Raw genomic sequence first — 21,363 nt, forward strand, 5'->3', positions numbered from 1 at the left:
TTTACATATTTGAAATTATGTTACAAAATGACTTTTATTTTAAGCACTTTTTTCAGGTCATTTTCTTGTTGTTTTTTTTATTTCTTTATTATTTTGTTTGTTTTTGAAAGTAATCAAGCCAATTTGCTCAGGTTTTAAAGGGTTAATAGACTGGACCTTTCCATATGAAATTCGATTTTTAAGTAAACTGACAGGCAAAATACTGATGAAGTTGTACCCTTAGAATCTCTTGAGATCTTAGAAACTCAACATGTTAATAATCCAAACTACAATGATGCTTTAAGTGAATTGTTGTTTGTCTTCAGTTGATGTTTATTGCATCGTCCTCCTGAGGGACTCATGCATCGTGTGTTGAAATCTTTTACTCATCAAAGAGAACATTGTGAAGTTGGAACGAAACATGTTAAACAAGCCTACAGATGTCCCACTTTTATTGCATATTACATGCAACAGTGACTCATACAATCAAGGGGCGGAAAGTACATTAGCATAACCATGAAGAGATGTCAGTTGTTACCCTGAAACACAATGATTTAAACAAAACAAGTCTCTATAAAAGATACTGTAGCCACAAAAATATAGAGAAAAGTGATGCGCCATTTGTTTCATATTATATTTTACTATTCTATATTAAACGGAAACAGCTGCAGTGATGTGAATTGTTTGTCTGAGTACTGTTATATGTTCATATAAACTCTGTGGGGAGTCATTGTTATTCCTATCTGAGGGCCTGTCATTGCTCTGTGGAGGCTTGACATCAAAAATTGAGGTGCTCGTCCCATCAGTGGCACAAATAATGAAAGAGGGCTCTTCTGTGTGAGTGACGCGTCTCTTCCTCACACCCCATGTGGTGGTGATTCGTTCAGCTTACTCATGTTTCTCCTCCAAACAAATTAATATTTATTATAGTCACTCAAGTATTCAGCTCGGGGGACTTATGACACCCCCCGGACCGTGCGGTGCTCTCACATAAAGGAACTCTGTGAGATGGGTCTATTTTCGGTGACCATTATCCTCTCAACTCTGCCTGTATGAGACAGAGGAGGGTCACAGAGGAGTCCTTTGGTGACACTGCTGCAAGATATCAATAAACAATATGGCCTCTGTCTGTCGTATCTCTGAGCGTGTTGTGTCCTAGCCCAACATGTCATATGCAGTGACGTGTAACAAAATCTCTTATGTAAAATCTGCAGTCATTAATTAAATGTATTTAATGCTGCCAAACAAGTCATCATAATAATGAGGAATGAGTAAAGTCACAGTGTTGATGCATCGGTTTAGCAGATCCACCACTGTCTGCTGGGAACTAATGTTTCCAATACAGTTACTCTGCTCTCTACAACAGGGGAGACCGGGTATGGTTGTAACAACGCCACTCTCACCAAGAGGGAATGACTTATCATATAATATATTTATTGTATGACTCCCTCCTTCCTGACCTTGCATGTGACAATTCATAGCTGTGTGAATAAGTATATATATATTTTACAGTCCAAACACTGATATTCGGGTATTAAGGTATTTTTTGGAACAACTTTAGATTTTGATTAACACTGATACAGATAAAGTTAGAATTATTTAACTTTGTAGAATTAGGGATTAGTCTCTTAGGTAAATATGAGACATTTCATCTTTGTTCATTTCAAACTATGCTGTTACACCTAACCAAACAATGACTGAAAGGCACAGGGATGGGTGTAACACCTTTTATAAAAGTGTTTCAACTAACCCCATTTAGAGTTATCTATCTTACCTCTATCTTCAGTGCGCTAGGAGAGTTGGTGAGAAAAACTGACAGGGGTGTGCTTGTGCATGTACTAAATTATGCATCAGATGAGGTGAGGCAGGGAGACAGTAGGGTCTGTCCCCAAATAATACTGTATTTGCCATGCGACGGTGAGCAGATACTGCAAGAAAATAAAAAACCTCAGAGAAAAGGATGAGCACAGCCGCCCTTTTTCGGTGCTCACAGCAGTCAAAAAGTCTTGCGGTGAGCAGATGCTTCGACTGGTTACCTGACTGAGGCAGCAGTTATGTAATTTCTAATTTGTCACTCCTACTGTTACAACTTAATCCAGTAGTGTAGCAAGCTGTAATGATGGAACTCCTTGTGTTTGACATCACTTGGTGAATATTGTGACATAATGTTAGAAGTAACATGGAGATTTTTTTGTTTTTTTGTAGTGGACAAATAAGGCTACCTTGTGCCAAAATTTAAGAGCTCTAACACTTAAATTCAGAGATACAGGTGCTGAAACAAAAAGTGTTACAATTATACCCAGTCTCCCCTGGGATAAATCAATAACTTGTTCAAATGTACTAAATACGTTTGAAACCAACAATTATTTTTTTATTATGATTATTCTTTTTTTATTATTTTTCCAATTAATCATTTGTCTATGAAATGTTAGATAGTGTAAATGAGTTTCCTGAAGCCCAAGGTGGTGTCTTCATATTGTGTATAATCTTTGTAATTCTAATTTCATGAAAAATAATCATTGTATCAAATCTGTTGCTGATTAGACGTTTCTGGTAATGAATCCGCTAATCTTAGTCAATTTGTTTCAGCTCTAATAGTAGGAACTTTTTGTTATTCCTTTACAAATGCAATTTTTGATGTATGAACATTAATGCAGTAATATAAACATAAACTGAATAACACATTTATAAGGTAAGTGGAATGAATTACATGCAGTATAATATTGCATCTGAAATATATTGTCTGTGCATGAATGTATCTATACAATCATGATTTTATATATTGCAGTTGTCATATATTAGTTGTAACTATCTGTGTTCTGTTATCCTTGTCTGCACATACTACATACTATATATCCACAAGGATGTGGGTTTTGTTTGAACTTCCAGGGGGACACATATAAAACGAGGGGTTTGGAAGTCCTCATCAGAAGAATGTTTTTTAGGATCAAACACTTTATTTCTTGCATCCTGGTGAATTTTTATGAACTTATGAATGATTTTGAAATTGGAATGTCTTTAAAAATAAAAGTCCACAGCTACTTTCATGTCCTTATTGAGGGAGACAAATACAAATGTTCTAAATACTGTGGGGGACATGTCCCTTATGTCACCCTGAAATCTACACTTATGTATTTCTATATATTCCCATGTTCAGATAAAGTAGCCATTCTATGGGGGCTTGATAGCTAAATCACATTAGGAAGAAAGAACAAAACATGTAAGACATTTGTTAAATACATGAATGTAGTTCTGTTTTTACCAATGTTCTAAAAAGATGTGTAATTGTACATGTAAGTAAATTTGACATCAGACAGAGCTGAGTACAGCAGTCTCTCAGCTTCACTGAGCTTCTCCTGATGAACTTTAAATAACCTTGACGAACCACACAGAGTTCGAACAACACTCTGCTCCGCTTTCAAAATGACTCAGTGTTTTATTATAATGTACTGTATGCCAGTTCACATTACATTCATGCCTTTGAGCTTGTTTATATAAGTATGATATCCTTTCATTCATTCTTTTTACCTGCTTATTCCTGTTCAGGGTAAATGGGAGCCTGGAGGCTATCCCAGCATGCACTGGCACGGGAGACATCACAGAGAGCTTGTCTCAGAACAATTTCATATTCCTGTTGAGCCAAATGAAAACAAAACAAACAAATGGTTTTTCATTGCATTGGGAGAAATATGTTGAGTGGTTATAGTGTGGCTGAGTTGTCCACTTACTCTGTGATGCTTCAGCGATGGAGACGGCACAGAGAGTTATGAGCGCTGATGTGAAGGGTCGCTGCAACACCTAAATCACAGAAACTCATTTTCAGTTATGACAGAACAGCTCATCTAAAGAACATACAAAACATCCAAGTGACTAACCTAAAAGTTACATCAGAAAATTTGTATTAAATGAAGAAACCAGACCTTTAAAAAAAAATCATTAGTAAGATAGTCCAGTTAGAGTAGTTTAAAAGTTGAATAGTAACAGCAGGATGGCTTATTCTACACACTGGAGAGACTTTTTGCCTTTGTATGAAAACAATTAAGTTGTGTGAAATGATGTGAAAATTAGGACCAAGTTACCATACATAAATAAAAAACAAATTACATAAAATCAGAGGATTCTCCCATAACAAACAAAACATTGGTAGCTGTCAGTTCAATACAAAGAAACCATGTGAGAACATGACAGAAAGGAATCCATACAATGAGGACTTGGCTCAGTCCCATGCAGATACTTTAAGAACGGGTAGGGCGCACATAAATGCTTGAAAGCAAACATGTATTGACAGGAAGTTTCAGCCCATGAGCAAACAAATATGAGCTTTGAATAACAGATAAGTCAGAGTGGATTTAAAGTGTCAGCGCTGGGATTTCTACCCTTTTATTGAACAGCCATCTTTTGCAGCATTTCATGTGTTAAATTAAAACCAGAAAGCTTCTTGGAACAGCAAGTGTTTGGTTGTTGGAAGGAGCCGGTCTTTCCTGGCACATGAACACAAAATGAGTTTGATTCTTAAAGGACTGAGAGGAATCCAGTTTTGCAGAAGATGAAAGGCGGGTGGAGCTTGTAAATCATGAGGGGTGATGGAAAGTCTTTCTCAGGTGCCACATCTTTAGCTACTTCAGTCCTCCCTTTGTGATGACTTTGCCATGTTGCCTCAGGCTCACCTCGACAAGAATCTGCTTATTGAATGACCAAATGATCCAAGGTGTGTAGGAGTTACATTTGTATGTAATAAATCTGGAGTGGAACACAAGTAGGTTAACATGACCCATCAAAGTGCCAAGTGTGCCCTAAATGTACCTATTTACAAATATGTTCTAGTAAATAGCAAGTGAAGTGGGACCCTTAAATTTGAGATGTGTGTAGCCATCAGACAGAACTTGACACCGGTGCGCAAAGAGAGCGCGCAGATCAGGTTAGAAACATGCATCGCAACAGAACATCTCCAAATCGCATTCCGCATACTGAAATCTAATCCGAGGACATCAGGATGTGTGACATAATCCGCAAGACATCTGAAAACTGCGCTCCTCCAAACGGGGCTCCAGGGGTGGTTTGGACAAATATGTGGACCTCTGTTTGCTCATGTGGGGATATATAAAAGAGGGGCGGACACCAACTGCCCCAAACGTCAGAGCGCACTTAACTATAAATCTCTCCAAACTGCCCTCTGCGCCCGGTGCGGTGTTCTGCGCAGACATCTGTCCGGCTTCAGTCCAGTATGAGGACAGCGCGTGTGGAAACTCTTCGAGCTATATAGACACTATCGGTCCCGGAGGAAATGGAGAATAAACACCCCCATGTGTGTTGTTTACTATGTCAAGATACTGTCAGATGTTGGCGATTATGAGCATTTGACGCAGCTGTGGATATAACGGCGCTTTAACTGTTTTGTCAAGACGCAGACGCGAGCTTCGTGCGCTCTGGGAAACAGATATTGTGCACCTTTTTTTCGCTGGAGACGCTGATGTCTTCATTGGAGTCCTTTCAGTCGGAGATGGTGGAACTCTCTCGGATTTCCAACGTGGAAACGTAGCATCCAATTAATCAGCGACTGCAACTGTACCCCCGTAAGGCGCAGTGGCACTTGGTCCGCTCTCTTCAACACCTACCTTTGGACTCCAAAGTGTGGAAAGACGCATGGTTTGGTTTGCTGCGCCGGATCGGAGTATGAAAAACACACCTGGTGCGGTATTTCAGCTTTTTTTTTTACTATCAGGACATAAATCGATTTTGAACCTCGTTTTGAGGATTTTTTCGGGTTGTCGCCGTTGGACGATTCATGCAGCTGATTCCGCTTGGGACACTAAATGAATCGCATTTTCGGGTTTGGATTTTAACAACAACAGCTGAGCGAGTTTCAGGTCTGCATGGGCCATATTTAAAGTAAGTAAAGCATTATACATTTTCATCAATTTGAGAGTGCAAAATGTCTTCATATCCTCAGATTATTTGTGCGCAACGGAAATACAAACTAAGTCAAAGAGCAAATCAAAATGAAGAATGCAACTTGTGCGTTTGTAATGACAGTTGTTGGGACTTTCTGCACAGCATGTTTAAGCCCAGTATTTATCCATGCATAGCTGTTTAGGTTTACTGCAGACTCAACATGCCATTAGACAGAGTCACGTAAGCTTTGGGGATCGCCATCTGGCCAAGTCGCACCATTATTTAGGCTATCGTTGCCAACACGCTTTGGTGCGTGCTTTAACCAACGCATTTGTGTGTGTGTGTGTGTGTGTGTGAGAGAGAGTGTGTGTGTGAGGCGCACCCTCCGTACCTCATTTCGAGTAGCAAGAACTGGCCTGATATCACAATGTCATCTTTCATATCTGAAAAGTCAGTAGTGAATAAATTAGCAGCAGACTGATAGTTTTCACAAATGTTTGTAATTTTAAATCCACTTTACGCACAATTTTGCTTATATTTCTGTCTATATATTTTTTTGTAATACTGACCCTATCAAATACATAATAGGAAATTTTTCATTGTGATTCATTTATTTAGAATTTTGTGGTAGATTTACTCTGACATTCATATTAACAACAGACTCCACTATGAGACAAAGTGAAGATCAAAGCTTCTTGACATGATGACACACAGTTATTAATACAGAATGAGTCACGCTGTCTCAAACTCTTTGATGACTTCATTATAAACAAGTATTGGCCCACACACTGATTGGACTGTGACTGTATTTAGATGCGTTTATTATTATTATTATTATTATTATTATTACTACTACTACTACTACTATGGCGTGCATTTCTAAGCAGTTTTGTTTTATCTTCCTTTTTCAAATCAAATATCCTCTCATTTTTGCAGCTTTCTTCATAGGAACTGAGTCTAAGATGAAGTTATGGGATGTTTTGGCCACGTGTTTGTTGCTCCTGAGCTCTGTTGCTACACGGCCTCTCTACCAAAACACTCAGCCAGCCAAGAGGACTTATTTCCCCAGCAGCTACAGTGATTCTGCGTCCCTGTCTGTGGAGGACGAAAAGCCGACGTTCCAGCGAGAAAACCGCAACCTGCAGGAGATCTCCATGGAGGATCAATGTAAGGCGCGCAGCATGTTTTGACAAAATCTTTAAAGATGTGCAGTTCCTTGAATGACTGATAATTGGCCAGCATGAGGGTAACATTATAGGATTTGCGGTGCTATGCAAACCAGTAAATTAAAAAAAAAAAAAAAAGCAAAAAAAAAAAAAGCAACTAAGCATTTAGTCACAGAAAAAAAGGAAAATCTTTTCATGTGTTAACTTTGGACAGTAGCTCATACTGTCGGTGGCATTTTGTTTTAGGGCAATTCAGACGTGATTCTTACACAGTTGGTTTGCTGGCCAAGTAATTTACACTAATTATACTTGAGAAACAGCAGGTAAAGTGATAGCCAGTGGGCTGAGACAACAGCAGAGAGTCCTACATTGATAAGGCGCTCAGACAGGCAGGTTATCAGGCGGAAGATCTTAATTTGTGTTTTATTGCTGCTGTGGGTTACATCACACTGATGTCAAAACAAGCCAGCAGCATGAATAAGAGCATGAGCAGCTCCGATCCCGGAGGTCACCCTCCACATTTTCTCCCTTTGTTTATGTTCACCTCCTGTGACATAGAGACCCATGACCTTTACCCATCTTCCAAAAGTCAGAAATCATGGCTTTGTGGGGACCAGGTCGCAGGCGTTACCAGTTGAGAGAGGCGGGAAAACACTGGAAAGTTGGAAGGATCAAGTGAGAGTTCTGTGTTTATGTTCATTTTAACGGCAACGGTGGGCAGGAATTTATTTTGTTTGGATCAATGTGACACTGTATCGTCTTTGCACAGAAGTAGACACGGCCAAGAACTAGATAAGGAATGGAACATTTGGACAAATGTTTGTCCTGCCACCTCATATTCTTGTTTGGGCCGTGGTGACATCATTGATCTGCTTTGTAACCCAAGACCATTAACTATGCACAAATAGTGTAAACAACACCATAGCTCCAAGAAGGGATGATTTGCATGTAGCTGCAGAAAAGTGCACTTTTCTCAAACATTTTAATGCTGCAGGCAGCAGTGCCACAAGACTGATATTCAGCCAATCACTTTGCAAAATTATGGCCCAATTTGCACCATGAATCACTCGTTTGCAGCCATCGGCCCAGTCTGTCAGCAGGTGTACACTGTAGCCACCCTGTCTGTCAGCTGACACACAATAGGAGGTGTCTAAATCAAAGGGCAGGTGTGTCTAAACAGATTGGCTCGGGCTCACCTGATACACGAGCGGCTGCCCAATCAGCTGTGGAGCGCAGGCGGATCAGATGGCCCATGCGCTTCCAGAGGAACAGGTATGACAAGAGAGATAGGTGACACTGCAAAAGAGAGGCTGTTAACCACACCACCTGCCAGACATCACACCAAGCCGCCCTGACTCTTTGACACACATCCATAAACTGACAGACGCATGCAGGTAATGTAATCGACCAATTGATTCATTTCAGAACAATATGTCTCCATGATCTTCATACTTTACATTCCCTGCTGCCAGACCTGCAGGCGTTGGAGTAGACTCACTCCATAATAGAATCAACATGTAACACAGGAGGGTCCAAGACTTTCAGTCAGTCCTCATCGCTCCTCGCAGCAGATGGCGTCGAGCTGTGCTGGTGCATGTTTCAGGTTTTGCACAGACTACAATCTGCTTCATCTAAATGACTCAGAGCATATGATTTCCTTTTATTTGGCCTTTTGAAGTCCTGGTATGCTAAAATTACACCCATGAAATATTTAAATAACTGAAAAACTATCTCACCATGTCTCTCTTGGTGGTGCAGTTTTCTCTGTGCTTACTGTATCAATACGGGCAAGTGACGTGAGAGCAAATGGGGGTTAACTTAAGCTTTATAGCTGAACAACCATTAACGACTCAGGTTCTATGACAATGAAACTAAATGTAGGCAGCCATTAATGCAAAATCAAATACGCCTGCATCCCAGCATTATAGATGCACACATTTTCTTCCTGTCTGATTGCAACAATTCTCAAAATGTACATTGACAACACCCTCTGACCTTCAGTCTCCAACTTATCTCCCAACAGCCATCTTGAACAGAGTGAAAGCTGGGCACCTGCACGTCCACGAGAACATCTCTGGGCTGCTTTTCTGCATTCCTCCGCCTGAGACTAATCTATAAATCAGCATGCACCGTTTCTGATCTGCACATTTCACAGTATTTATGGCCATTGTCTGCATTTGTGTCAGCACATATTCTTGGACACTTTAGCGTGCATATGCTGGCTGACCATAAGCATGAACTCACAATAACAACAATGTATATTATTCTCTTTTGCACAAATGGGTTTTCAGTCTGGTTTGTTGATGTGATTGATTTGGTAGATGCTCTTTTGCTGACAGCTCTGATTATGCAGTGTTTTTATAACTTTTATATAGTATTAAAAATGATATGTTTTTTTTCCCACAGGGATGTTTAAAGTTTTTTCTATGTGCTCATACAGTCTCTTAAAGCGGGAAATCATTGATTATCATGCTGTTGAGCTGACATTTCAGAAAGTCCATATCAGTGATGATTTTTATTATTATTTAATACTACTTTTATAGGTGAATCTGTTCCTTCTGTATCTTTCAGATGACATCACAGGTCCCTATCCAGAGCAGTTTGATGATGTAATGGATTTTATTGAAGCTACTATTGGCAGACTCCGGCGATCGTCAGATTCCAGCAGAGGATCTAGGGGACGGAGGGAGCAGAGACAGAGAGGAGCAGCAAACACAGGGAGAGGGGAGAGGAGAGGACACGGCGACAGCAGGCGTGGTCGGGGACGAGGGGGAACTCGAGGCGGCAAAGGAGGACGGGGCGAAAAGGGGAGGGACAGGATATCAGTGCAAACACGAGGCTGCTTGCTAAAGGAGGTCCATCTTAATGTGACGGACTTGGGGCTGGGCTACCAGACTAAAGAGGAGCTGATCTTCCGGTACTGCAGCGGCCCCTGCGTGGAGGCAGAGACCAACTATGACAAGATCCTCAACAACCTCACACACAACAAGAAGCTGGACAAGGACACGCCCTCTCGCACCTGCTGTCGACCGATCGCTTTCGACGATGACTTGTCTTTCTTGGACGACAATGTTGTGTATCACACACTGAAGAAGCATTCAGCCAGGAAGTGTGGGTGTGTCTGAGGACGTTACAGTGACCAGCATCGGTGAACTAAGGATCACATTTACAAGCTGGCGGGATCTCTGTTAGAAAACAGCATACAAGGTCGAAGATGGAGTGTGCTGTTTTGGCAGTGGTCGTCAAAGATAATGGAGCAGCCATGAAAGAGACAAACTATTCATCCAACTTTGACAGCCCATGCTCAGTTCTTCAGATTTCCTGATCAGGATTTGACTGTTCAGACAAACGCAGAAATGCTGGAAGCCTGTAGTAATTTGTAGGAGAAATGATACTGTTACACTTCCAGATTTGCTGACTGTGCAGTCTACAAAGGTGAGAGTGAAGAAATCTTCTGACAAAGTTGGCTTGGTTATTCTCTGGCAGAATTCATTTTCCCAGGAACATCAGTTTTTCCATAGCTGGCTCCTAAGACTCCAGATGAACACAGAGATTTGAGGAGTATATTCAGCTGCAGTCTAAATCACTTTCACTGCACAGTCTGGATGTTGACATTTACATTCAGAGCCAAAGGATGACAAATACCACACCGGAGCTCAGCAAAGACTTTTTGGTGCAACGCATCTACAGAAAATCCAATCATATATATATATATATATATATATACATACATATATATATATATTATACACGTGTGTGTAAGAGGTATATTTATTAAGATGGGAATTAACTTATTGTTATTTATTTCAATCCATTTTATGAATGAAATGGTAATTTTTCTTATTTATTTAAAAGCTTTGTTTGTCCTGGATGGTGCCAATGTGGAGCATTTTCTCAAGCAAAGTCAAAAAAAGGTGATCCAGAACTGTGTAACACTCACCCACACATCCTAACGATGCTTATTCGCTTCACTTAGATTCCAGAGTTTCCCGATTAATGACTCCAAAGGATCATCATAGCTACCAAGTTAAGGGAGCGTAGAAAGAAACATAGAGGAGGGGACCAATAGAAGATTTTCAATTGAAATGATCTGTTGTTTTGGAGCATTTTGAGGGATAGTAGGGAAGATTTTTTAGGGGATATTTCACCTCGTTTTCCCCAATGTGACCATGCTGCCCGTTCTCACTTCTAATTCGTCAGATACCGTTGCTTTGTCAGTGATGTCTGTATCAGACACCGATTCACAGATGCACATTTCACAGCGGTTATGATACACACTGGGCGGCGGCAGATTCTGATGCAGGGGGCAACCACTCAATTCGTCAAATACTGCAGCTTTTTCAGTGGATCTCAGTGTCAGACACCAATGCACAAAATCGCCCTTTGTGACACTATTATACACACTTTGCAGCAGTTTGTGACACCACTGGCAAGTGCTATAGAATTAAGAGAAAGGAAGTCCATATCGGGGCGGTGGGAAGGGGAGTTGTGCTGGTCAAACATGCCATGGACTTTTACTTGGGAGACTGCTGTTAGTTTGCAGTGTTAAAGTCAATGGGGTTATTTTAATAACAACATAGTGTGCTTGTCCGCTAGAGTGACATGACGTAACATTACGTTAGTAACAACCGTACTTATTTTAAGCAAAACCATGTTTTTTTTTTCACCCAACTGCATGCTTTTGTTACCTAAACCATAGACGTTTGCTGCATAAACCTAAGGACTTAAAAATAAAGTGTTTTACCTGTGCAGTGAGTTTTGAAAAAGACTGCATGTATGTAACAATCAGAAACTGTGAAAACGTAAAAGTAATTTGAAAACACACAATGCATGTAGCAAGCTTAAACTGAGATGCCATCTGTGAACATCCCAAACTGACACCTAGAGCGTCATATTTTGACATATAAGTCTACTGACGAAGCAATGGTATTTGACAAGTTAGGATGAAAATGGGTTGGACCATGCTAAGACAGGGGGGAAATTCATTTGTTGCTCTCTCAGCACATGACTCTTTGCTGCTTTTTATTTTCAATTTAGTAACCCCGAGTAGATTTATCATCACTACATATTTTAATTACAATCTAAAATGAACAGGAGTGAGAGTAGTGGTCTCTCTGAGGATCTGCAGGTGCCTTTGAGGATCCATCCTTTGAGTCCAGAAGCTGCTAGAATGCCTGCCTATCAGCATACGTTACCCGAAACCTCACTCTGGCCTCGCACCAAGTCTGAGCAAAGGCTTTGCAGCGGTTACTGTCCCAATAGGCTTTAAAGTTCACAGGACTGCTTGTGTTTCTGTCTCGACTCTGACAGACAGGTCTTACTCCCTGAAAGGGGATTTGAAAATGATCCTCTAACATGAGTCTTAACCAAATATCCCCGTGGGCGAAGGCTTATTGATGAAGGCAGTTTAAGGAAGATCTGGCCACTGTAGCGGCTGTCATCGTGCAACAGATGACATTATTTCAAGAGTAGACGTTTGGACAAAAGGTATTTTGGAGCTACGGAGGGAGGACGATGGGTAGGCTCAACATGCTTTCTCCATGTAATCGCTTGTTCAGCCAAGTTTATTCCCATACACAACTATACATCCAGGAAAACTCTTTAAAAGCATGTTGCTGTGCCCATCAAGACCCTGCGAGGGGATCGTTTTAAGTGGAACAAAGAGAGCCCTCGGGTAGGTCTTGATGTTAGCACGGATTAGGGACCAAGGTATCTGTGCCCACCCAGCAGCAAGCAAGCCAGCTTTACTGTGTAATCCCCCTGCACACAGAACAAATCCACTGCATCAAGCTGAATTTAGGCCAAACACTACATAGAGAGGAGAAAAAACTCAAGCTTTTATCACAGCATACCTCATCAATTGGATCATCTTCCCCTTTAACTACTGATTCGTGCATAAGCCTTTCCAGATGAGAATGTGCAGTTAGGAGACTTCCCAGAAGTCTCAGAGCACCCAGCTACTCGCCGATACCATACATTAAAGTGTGTAAACTGTGACCATGAGCCCTCTCATCTTCATGACTGTTTGCTCAACTGTTCCTCAGCGATTAGTCCTCTGGTTTTCATGCAAAGGTAAACAAGCGAAAGGTAACGATGCAAAGGAATCCTCAGTGTTAATATCAGAAGAAAGGATTGGATTTCATTTTCACTCCTTGTCATGTTAACACCTCTGTGAAAAAAAACCCCAACTGTCATGTCGTCTCACTTGTTTTGTGTTACAGAACCAAAGCTCTCTGCAAACTTTATTTTTGTACAATATTCATTTTATAACTTTTTACAGAATTAAACTTGTTTCTATTAAATGAGCGTGTCTCCTTGGTATTCTGCCATGTACAATAATGCTCCCATGCCAGATGGTGCTAATTTGCCTGGGACGTGTTTACACAAGCATCATGTAAAATTGAGGATGAAAATTTGGGTTACAAGGGGAGAATTGCGGGGATGGTTTGAGAGATGGCCTCAACAGTGTGGCGTGCATTCCTGAGCGCTAGCCTAGGGTTGTACAGTAAACAAAAGCTAGCCGTAAAGCGCCACTGAGCTGTATATCAAGGCGCTCAAGAATGTTTCCACTGTGCAGAGAAGATCTGTAAATGCTGATGAGAAGATGGCAGGAGTACAGAGAGCATTAAGTAGGGACACAAGGTGTGCTTACAGTGTATAGCGGACATACCACAAGAGCTTTTGGGGTAAGTCCAAGTCAAGTCTCAGTTAAGTTAATGTCAAATCTTTCAGCCCTTATTGAATTATTTTTTAAATCAGAGCTTTTTTTCCAAAAAATGTTTTTGTCTCTTCAGTGCTGGGTTCTGATAAAAAGCAGCTCTTATCAATAATATTATGGATCAAATGAATGTGAAAGGGGTCACTCTACAGCTCTCCTCACCTCTACAGAGCGTTTCAGTGTCGTTCAGCTCATTTTGGTTTTACAGCCCACGACGTTCATGTTTTGGTTCCATTTCACCTCTCTCCTCAGCACTGCTCTCAGATGTAGGCAGCTGCTTGTCACTCTAAAAACCCCAAAAGGCAGACAGACAAAGTTAGTGACTTGTTGGTGAACACAGTGGAGCATTTAGCAGCTAAAGAGCCCCATATTTCCCTCAGGAGAGAGTGAATTAGGAGTTAAATTTAGCAGGGGACCATGAACATGACTTTAACTGACAGATAAAGTTTTTCCGTACGTGCTGGATGTATAAATTAACAATTGTGTTGTAGCAAGTTCACCATATCAACTTAAAGGTGCAGACAGCGATTTGAATCCAATTTTCTTTTTGTCAAATGTTGTGAAAATCTCCATGTTCTGCTAGCTATTATTTCTGTGTGCACGGTTGGCTGGCTCTGTAAATGTCAAACAAAGAGACTCAGACTGACACACACACCGGTATTCCAGCCAATTAGCAAAAGGAGGAGTTCGGGTTTGTGCACAGAATAGGGGGAAAGCTGTCGGTTCATAGAGAAAGCAGCGAGAAGGACAGTTAATGATTAATTTATCTATTAATTAAAGAAAAAGATTTAATTATTTATTACCAAAATATGTACCTATAATTCATATTTCAAAGTTATGTCTAAAAAACACATCAGCTTGTATAAAAGCGGAAAGAGAGTGATGGGACTCAGCTTTGGCAAGCATGAATAAGTTTATATCAAAAAGCAAAATCAGAAACCTCTGAGAACCATCCATTAAAAAAGAGAGGTTGATAGTCAGTAAGCCTTATTAATTAAATTCTCTTATTTAGTATAACCTAAACTCATTGTTTCTGATAGCAAAAGCTAAGTGCCGTCACGCTTCGTCATATTTTGGACAATTTCTTTATCTTATGTTATACACAAGTGTAAGTTATGTATGATAATTACATATTGTTATTAATTAATGATTAATAATTAAATTGCAGCACTGTAGCTCACTACACATGCTAACGTGCTGAACTCCACAGGGCATTGATAACAATCTTTCAACAGAAATGCTGACTCCACCTTTTATATTGTACATCTTCAGTAGAGAACCAGTGAACCTGTTACGAAGAGCCCCAGACAAAAAAAAGGGAAGATGGAAAAACAACACATGGGGTTTGTTGCCAATCAGTAAAATGTAGAATACCATCAGCTCTGTTCTTCAGTCCACCAATCTGTGGTCTTCTTGTTTATTGTTGTCAAGTTAAATGGGATTTTTATCCTACATGATATCTGGGGCTGACAGAAATTGGTGGTTGCTTGCGGTCGAAAAAAAAAAAAAAAATTGGGACTGTTTCTTGGGTAGAAAGATATTCCTGAAAACGAGTCACATTGTGTTCTGTGTTATTTCTTTGTTATATTTTAAACAACTAGGACACTGCATCTGGTGTTTCTCAAACTTTTTAAAGCTTAGAACAGCACAAAAACCAGCATTCATCTCTGCTACTGTAAGAAAAAAAAAATTTCTTTTCCATTTGAATGAACTGACCCTTTGACAGGTCTGTATCTTCAAATGCCTGCACCTGGAGGCTTTGGTTTCAGCTCCACACACAGCCTCTCTTTTTCCACGTGCCAACTGGTTCATCACACACTGGTGGAGTGAATCAAACAGCAGTCACTCCTAACCTCCTGCTGCTGACTGAGAACCCTTCTTAAGAAGAGCCTGACGTCAGCCTCTCCCCCACGAAGCCTATCTCCTCTCAACTCTCCACTTTAGTCGCTCTTAAAAACTTCAGTCACTGTTTTAGTCCTTCCATATTTCTTGTTCTGGTATTTCTCTGTCTCATATTCATTTTATGGCCATAAAAACTTTGCCAGGACACTGACACATGCGATTGTCTGCTTGTAACTTTGGTTGGCTAGGGATTTATGACCGCTCTACAGTTTCACTGATTGTAAGTCACAGAGTAGAAACACCAGCTGAATGACTTTCTGTGTCGTCATAAAGGCAGAAAGTAACATCCGATATCAGTGTTACTGAGCATTGGGGCTAAAAAGCACATTTCTAATGAGAACCTCCTTGTCACCTTGCCGGTAAAATTCCTAATTTATACGTCAATTTTCTCTTGTTAAAAACTAGTTTTAATTTGAGAAGAAAAAAGACATAGTTTGTTGTTGTGGGCAGAAGTTGCATTCTCGAAAGATGAAGGACACATTCATGTGTTTGATCAGATCTGTATGTTGTGGTTTTCTCCGTCAATTGAAATGTTTTTGACACTGTACAAGTCTCTCAAAGAAACAGGTATTTCCATATTATTATTGTTTTAACGCAAAAATAATGCAACAAACACAAACTTTTTTTAATTTAAAATGTTTAGACATAAAAGCAATTAGAGCAACTCTAAATATGAATTTTGTACTGGAGCTTGAGAGTTAAGCTTAATATTCTACATTATGAGAATAGTTGTGTGAGAGGGTGATCTTAAAGGAATAATTAACTGCACAATTACTTTGTCTATCACTTACTCACAGCATGTTACTTTGTAATGTTACAATATACAACACACTGCCTGAGCACGCTCAGTGGTACATGAGACTGTTTGTATTGACGTGTTATAATGTGCAAAATTTTAGCGCTTTTTTTAGTGCTGATCATACCACTAGATAAATAAGACTTGGATTATGCTGTATGAGTTGTGTCAGAGTTTGTAAGTTAGCCAAAAGTCGATGTAGTTTTGCTGTAGTTAAACGCAGAACCTGCTTAGTTCAATTCATGAAAAATGTTTGCCCTTTTAGATTCTCTATGCAGGAAAAACATGTTCTTCACCAACTGAAGCTAAAAAACGGTCATCTATTGATATACATGTTTATTTTTGATGAATTATTCCTTTAATTCAAGGTTGCATCTTATAGTCTTCCTCGATATCTATTTACTGACAAAGATTGTGAGATGTGGTTTGAAACTACGGGAAAGTTTGTGGGTGGTCCTTGATATCATTAAGATTGAATTTTTTATCATAACTTTTTATTTATTTATCAATATTAGAAATTGCAGTACTTGGCAGTACATTTTACCAATTTAATGACTGTAAAAAAAAAATTTAAAAAGTAGCCTGTAAAATCTTAAAGCAGTGAGTGAAAGCTCTGGCTCTGGCCAGGACTGGCTGTACGGTACTGTATATCTGCAGGTTTGAGCCAGTGCCTCATAAAAAAATACTTGGCAGAAGAATTCCTTTGATCAGCTGGTGAAAAAAAAGATCTAGCACTTCACATCGGGTAAAATATATCACTATTTGAAAAGAGAATACAAATCTCTGTATACAGGTTTTGAGGTGAAATACACTCAGTAGGAAAAATCTAATTTAGCACATGATTAAAGTTTTGTATATAAAATCCTACAAAACTGCACAGCTTTAAAAAGTGTAAACCCGTCAAAACAGAACAGAATTGGCTGCAAGTTTGTGTAACTTTTTGCAATTTACTTTTTTATAAACTAGCAAACTGTTCTTCATAGTTGATGAACACAACCAGACCACAAAATCTGGATACAATTTATGGGGCATTAGCAAACTAACAAGAGATGTGGGAGGAGAGGACAATAGAAACGATGAAAATAAAGTCTACATTATCAAAACAGACATAAAAAGCAGAGCTCTTCCCGAGGTTGATGAATTGCACTGAGAGGTGCATAAAACTGAGTAAAACTATATTACGCTTGCACAGTAAAAATGCCTGCACATTTATGTGCTGCCTCTTAACACAGAAGCACGCACATAAATACATGTATGCAAACGTTAAGAGAGGGAGGACAGAGAATGTGCAACTTAGTAACCTAATTGATGCACTTATGCACAGTTTCCGACAGTAACTCCGTGTTTTCAGACTGATCCTAAGACCTTTTGGTTATGGTGATATATATACAAACGCAAGCCCACCCTGTCAGCTATCGTATATAAAATGAGCTGCTGTTGAGTTTCCTCAGATCTTGCGTTTCTTCCACTGTGGTTCCTTGTCAGCTTCCTCATCCTCCTCTGATTCCTCTGCAAACACAGGCTCCGGCTGAGTCCTACAGGGAAGCAAAAAGGGTTAATGATTTAACTTTTTTTCAGAGCAAAGCAGTGAACTGAAAATTAAAATATAAAACCCAGACGATAATACCCAGAGACACAAATGCAAAAGTTCAATATTGGGATTTTGGACACTGATGTTTAATGTGACTCCAAACAAAGCAAAGACTGCTGTGATAGTGACTTTGGGGAGCTCTGCAACCAGGCTAAAGTGGCGTACTTTATCAGATATATCTACTGTAATGTATATCACTCATAAATTGTGTTTAACTAAAGATCGCTTCCTTGCAGTCTGGGAAAGAGCCTGTTTGATTTGGCTCACAGCTTTTTGTTCCACGTTTACATAGTTGTCTGTGTCTGATAGTAATCTAAAGTCGTCCATTACTCTCCTTTCTGTAGTGTGAAGTGTGTACCTGTAAAACTGAACGACTCTTTAAACATTTATGTGTCACACCGGTAGGAAGAAACTCAATCACAATAGCAAAAGCGGCACTCCCGATACTCGTCTTACACTGTGTGCTAATGAGAAAAAACCCAGAAATGAGAGAAGATGAGCGAGGGAGGAAAAGACAAACAGTAAGGTGAACAGGGAGCACATAAATCATTCAGAATTTTTTTAAACAAATGAGGATAGAAGTGTTTCTTACTGCGTGTAGGCCGGGGCAACCCAGTAAGGGTTATCTGAAGCTTCCTTGGCGTGACGTAGGATGGCCTCTCGTGGGTTACTGTCATCTGTTTTATCTAAAGCAATATTCTTCACAATGAATGAAGACAGAGTTCCACCGTGAGCTGCAACTCTCCCTCCGCGACCTGTCAGGACACATGATTTAAGTATATAAAAAACATGACTTTTTAGTGCAGTTTAAAGAACGTGTAAACAGATCAGAAAACACTAACATTAAAGAGACAAATCTGTAGAATTAGAAAATTCCTCGGTTTGGCACCCTCTGTGGCAGTAGCACCATTGCAGCAGTGTTAACTTTTAGAAAATCTACAACTAAATATGTTCATCAAAAACTGTATTTCCATAAGATGAGACAGGGACGTGGCTGTGCTGACGTCATAAAACACTTTGTGACTAGATCAACATGCAATATTTTTGGATGAAAAAGATGCAACCAAAAATATAAACTGTATTAAATCTAATTTTATTTTTTTCTACAATGAGAGAGACAATATATTACAATTTTAGTTTTTAGTTGTATTTTCGCGTCCTGTGCTGCACCAGCCCTAACAGGACTACACTAACAGAACAAAGTGAGCACAGTTAGGAGGACGCTGAGTTACTTACACAATCATTGGTTTTGGCAAGACTGGGATGACTGAAATGTTCAATATAATCTGATGACTGAAACAGACTAAAATGTCAACAGTTTTCATTGACTATAACTATACTGATAGTTATGGCTGATAATAATTAATCAGGACATTTGACACAGGACTAAAACTAAAGGACTTTGCACACCAAGTCCGTAGTTTTCTTCCAAAATTGTCGCATGTTTTGAAATAAATATAACCTTAAATTGTGCCAATGGTTTTCACACATCGACTCCGAAACTATCAACCATCAAAGTTTTCGAGACAGGCTCAGTTTTCTGCATTTTTTTCCCCATCTGTCAAAGATGAGGAAATCAAGCTGTCTGACCATAAAGCAGCAAAGTCAATATGACCCACGGCCTTTTTGAAATTTTCCGCCATGTCACCACATTACGGCGCTATCTTGACTTGACACATGACATATACTTATAGAGTCAATATATGTCTTTCTGCTAGTATGTAATCAATCTTCTTTCAGCCACAAAGCGAAAAACATAGTTCCTAAAATGCTGAACTGTTTCCTTGAACTGTATGATCAGCTGGACAATCACAAATGTATTTTAAACATTAAACACACCTATCAAGAATTTTGTCTCAGTTCATTGCATTACATCACACTGTGTTATATTTCTTTATAAAATTCTACCATTACGCTTTAACATAGCGGGATGTGTAAAATGCTATGCTGTTTTTCACGGGTTTTCTTTTTCGTTATTGGCATATCATTATCGTATCAGTTTTTTATGACTTTGGGTAGAATTCTGTTTTGTACACATTCTTGCTCCAAAAAGCATAAAAGCTTGGCTGTGTTTGACTGAGCTTAATGGAATTTTTTTTGGGAGGGAAAAACTCGCTGCCTTCCAGAAAGGACATTGTTACGGTTGTCTTAAAAGATCAAGGCTATGATACACACATGCATGTGTGCGCACACGCTTACATTCCCATGCTTAAACACACAGGGATTTCCTGCTTTAGCAAGGCAGTGAGCTTGTTTGGGGGATTGAGAGGCACCTCTTTCCATTGCTTGTAAGCATCCAGCCAGCCACCAAACATTATCTCCCACTTATGCAAAGTCATTTCACACAGAGGATAAACAATATAACGACAGCCTGTCATCTTAAAACCACTGGCCTGCTTTCAAGTAGTTAACCTTATCTTTATGAAATGGACCTACATTTTCATTTGCAGACTATTCAATTTATTTTTCTTGTCTTTCTTTCAACCTGTGACGTTACATGTTTTATACTTCTATGCACAATGAATCCTATTTGTCATTTAGCAGCAGTGTCAAATGATAAATTATTACAATTATTATAACTTTTTAATTATAAATTGAAGAATAATTTTCTTTCACAACAGAACTTGTAAAACACAGAAACACAGTCATACTGAATATATCAATAACTGCCGTTTAACACACATTTCATTTGCCTTACGGTGCTGTGTGTTTCTTAGGGAGTTCTGTTGTAAAATGGACTAAACGTCTTGCTTCAAAAGATTTTTTTCTGCCAATTAATTTTTTTTTTTTTACATTCCATGTCTAAACCAGGCCTCCAGGAAGTCTGCTGGAGTTTGAAGTTTGTTTGAAATAGTGGCCAAACCATGTAACTACAGCTTTAGGGTCTGTCACGTAATACTATTGGGCCTGAAAAGGACTTTTTTTTTTTTTTTAAGAATAGATTTTTAATGGGAAAGAGAAGTCACTGGATACATTTTATTGAGCTTTCAACCATTCCTTCTGATGACATTTCAAAAGTCTAGAAGAGCTGCAAGATTAACCCTGAGCAAACTGGCTTGATTGAGTTAGAAAACATGGGAAGAAGGCAATGAACAACTTTAAAAAGTAAAAGAAAATTACCTGAAAATTAGAGAAGAAAAAAACAAACCAAAACAAAACAAACAAACAAGAAAATAATTAAAGATCCCAGTAATTTTACATCAGAGAAGTCAAGCTTTTTTGGCTTTATGCCCCACTGAACGGCTTTCATCCGAATGAACGGGACTCCACCTCCGACGCTGTATCAAGTTCTCTTTATACATTCATGGGCTAAAGACTT

At 39.4% G+C, this 21,363-nt stretch overlaps 3 protein-coding genes across 6 annotated transcripts in view; 1 reads left to right on the forward strand and 2 right to left on the reverse strand.

Moving 5' to 3' along the window:
* The window catches only part of opn4xa (opsin 4xa), a 41,585-nt gene extending 38,036 nt beyond the window's left edge, over positions 1 to 3,549 (reverse strand). For both annotated transcript variants that reach the window (XM_042509297.2, XM_042509298.2), the window contains exon 1: positions 3,508 to 3,549. The gene's annotated coding sequence lies outside the window, so the exon portion shown is untranslated. The remainder of the gene's footprint in view (positions 1 to 3,507) is intronic.
* A 496-nt stretch (positions 3,550 to 4,045) lies between these two features.
* gdnfa (glial cell derived neurotrophic factor a) lies at positions 4,046 to 13,169 on the forward strand. 2 transcript variants are annotated; one of them, XM_042509963.2, is made up of 3 exons: positions 4,046 to 5,868; positions 6,808 to 7,038; positions 9,609 to 13,169. In XM_042509963.2, the coding sequence occupies exons 2-3, from the start codon at positions 6,834 to 6,836 to the stop codon at positions 10,160 to 10,162; spliced, it is 759 nt and encodes a 252-aa protein (XP_042365897.1). In that variant the 5' UTR covers positions 4,046 to 5,868; positions 6,808 to 6,833; the 3' UTR covers positions 10,163 to 13,169. The 2 variants fall into 2 exon arrangements, with proteins under 2 accessions (XP_042365897.1, XP_087927500.1); XM_088071374.1 differs by lacking the exon at positions 4,046 to 5,868 and having other exon boundaries at positions 6,506 to 7,038.
* A 69-nt stretch (positions 13,170 to 13,238) lies between these two features.
* The window catches only part of wdr70 (WD repeat domain 70), a 54,069-nt gene continuing 45,944 nt past the window's right edge, over positions 13,239 to 21,363 (reverse strand). The window contains exons 17-19 of one of the 2 annotated variants that reach the window (XM_042509961.2): positions 18,637 to 18,799; positions 17,858 to 17,988; positions 13,239 to 14,041 (exon numbers count right to left, since the gene is read on the reverse strand). In XM_042509961.2, the coding sequence (XP_042365895.2) occupies positions 17,901 to 17,988; positions 18,637 to 18,799 (251 nt within the window). In that variant the 3' untranslated portion in view covers positions 13,239 to 14,041; positions 17,858 to 17,900. Of the gene's footprint in view, positions 14,042 to 16,261; positions 17,989 to 18,636; positions 18,800 to 21,363 lie in introns of those variants that run through there. The other variant, XM_042509960.2, reaches the window with a different exon arrangement.

Source organism: Plectropomus leopardus, chromosome 20, assembly GCF_026936395.1.
Source record: "Plectropomus leopardus strain MGB_pleo_1.0 chromosome 20, ASM2693639v1, whole genome shotgun sequence".
NCBI lineage: Eukaryota > Metazoa > Chordata > Actinopteri > Perciformes > Serranidae > Plectropomus > Plectropomus leopardus.

Coding starts and splice junctions, on each gene's coding strand:
- gdnfa (XM_088071374.1), top strand. CDS start 6,738: ATGGCGTGCATTTCTAAGCAGTTTTGTTTTATCTTCCTTTTTCAAATC. Junction 7,039..9,608: donor GATCTCCATGGAGGATCAAT/GTAAGGCGCGCA, acceptor TGTATCTTTCAG/ATGACATCACAGGTCCCTAT.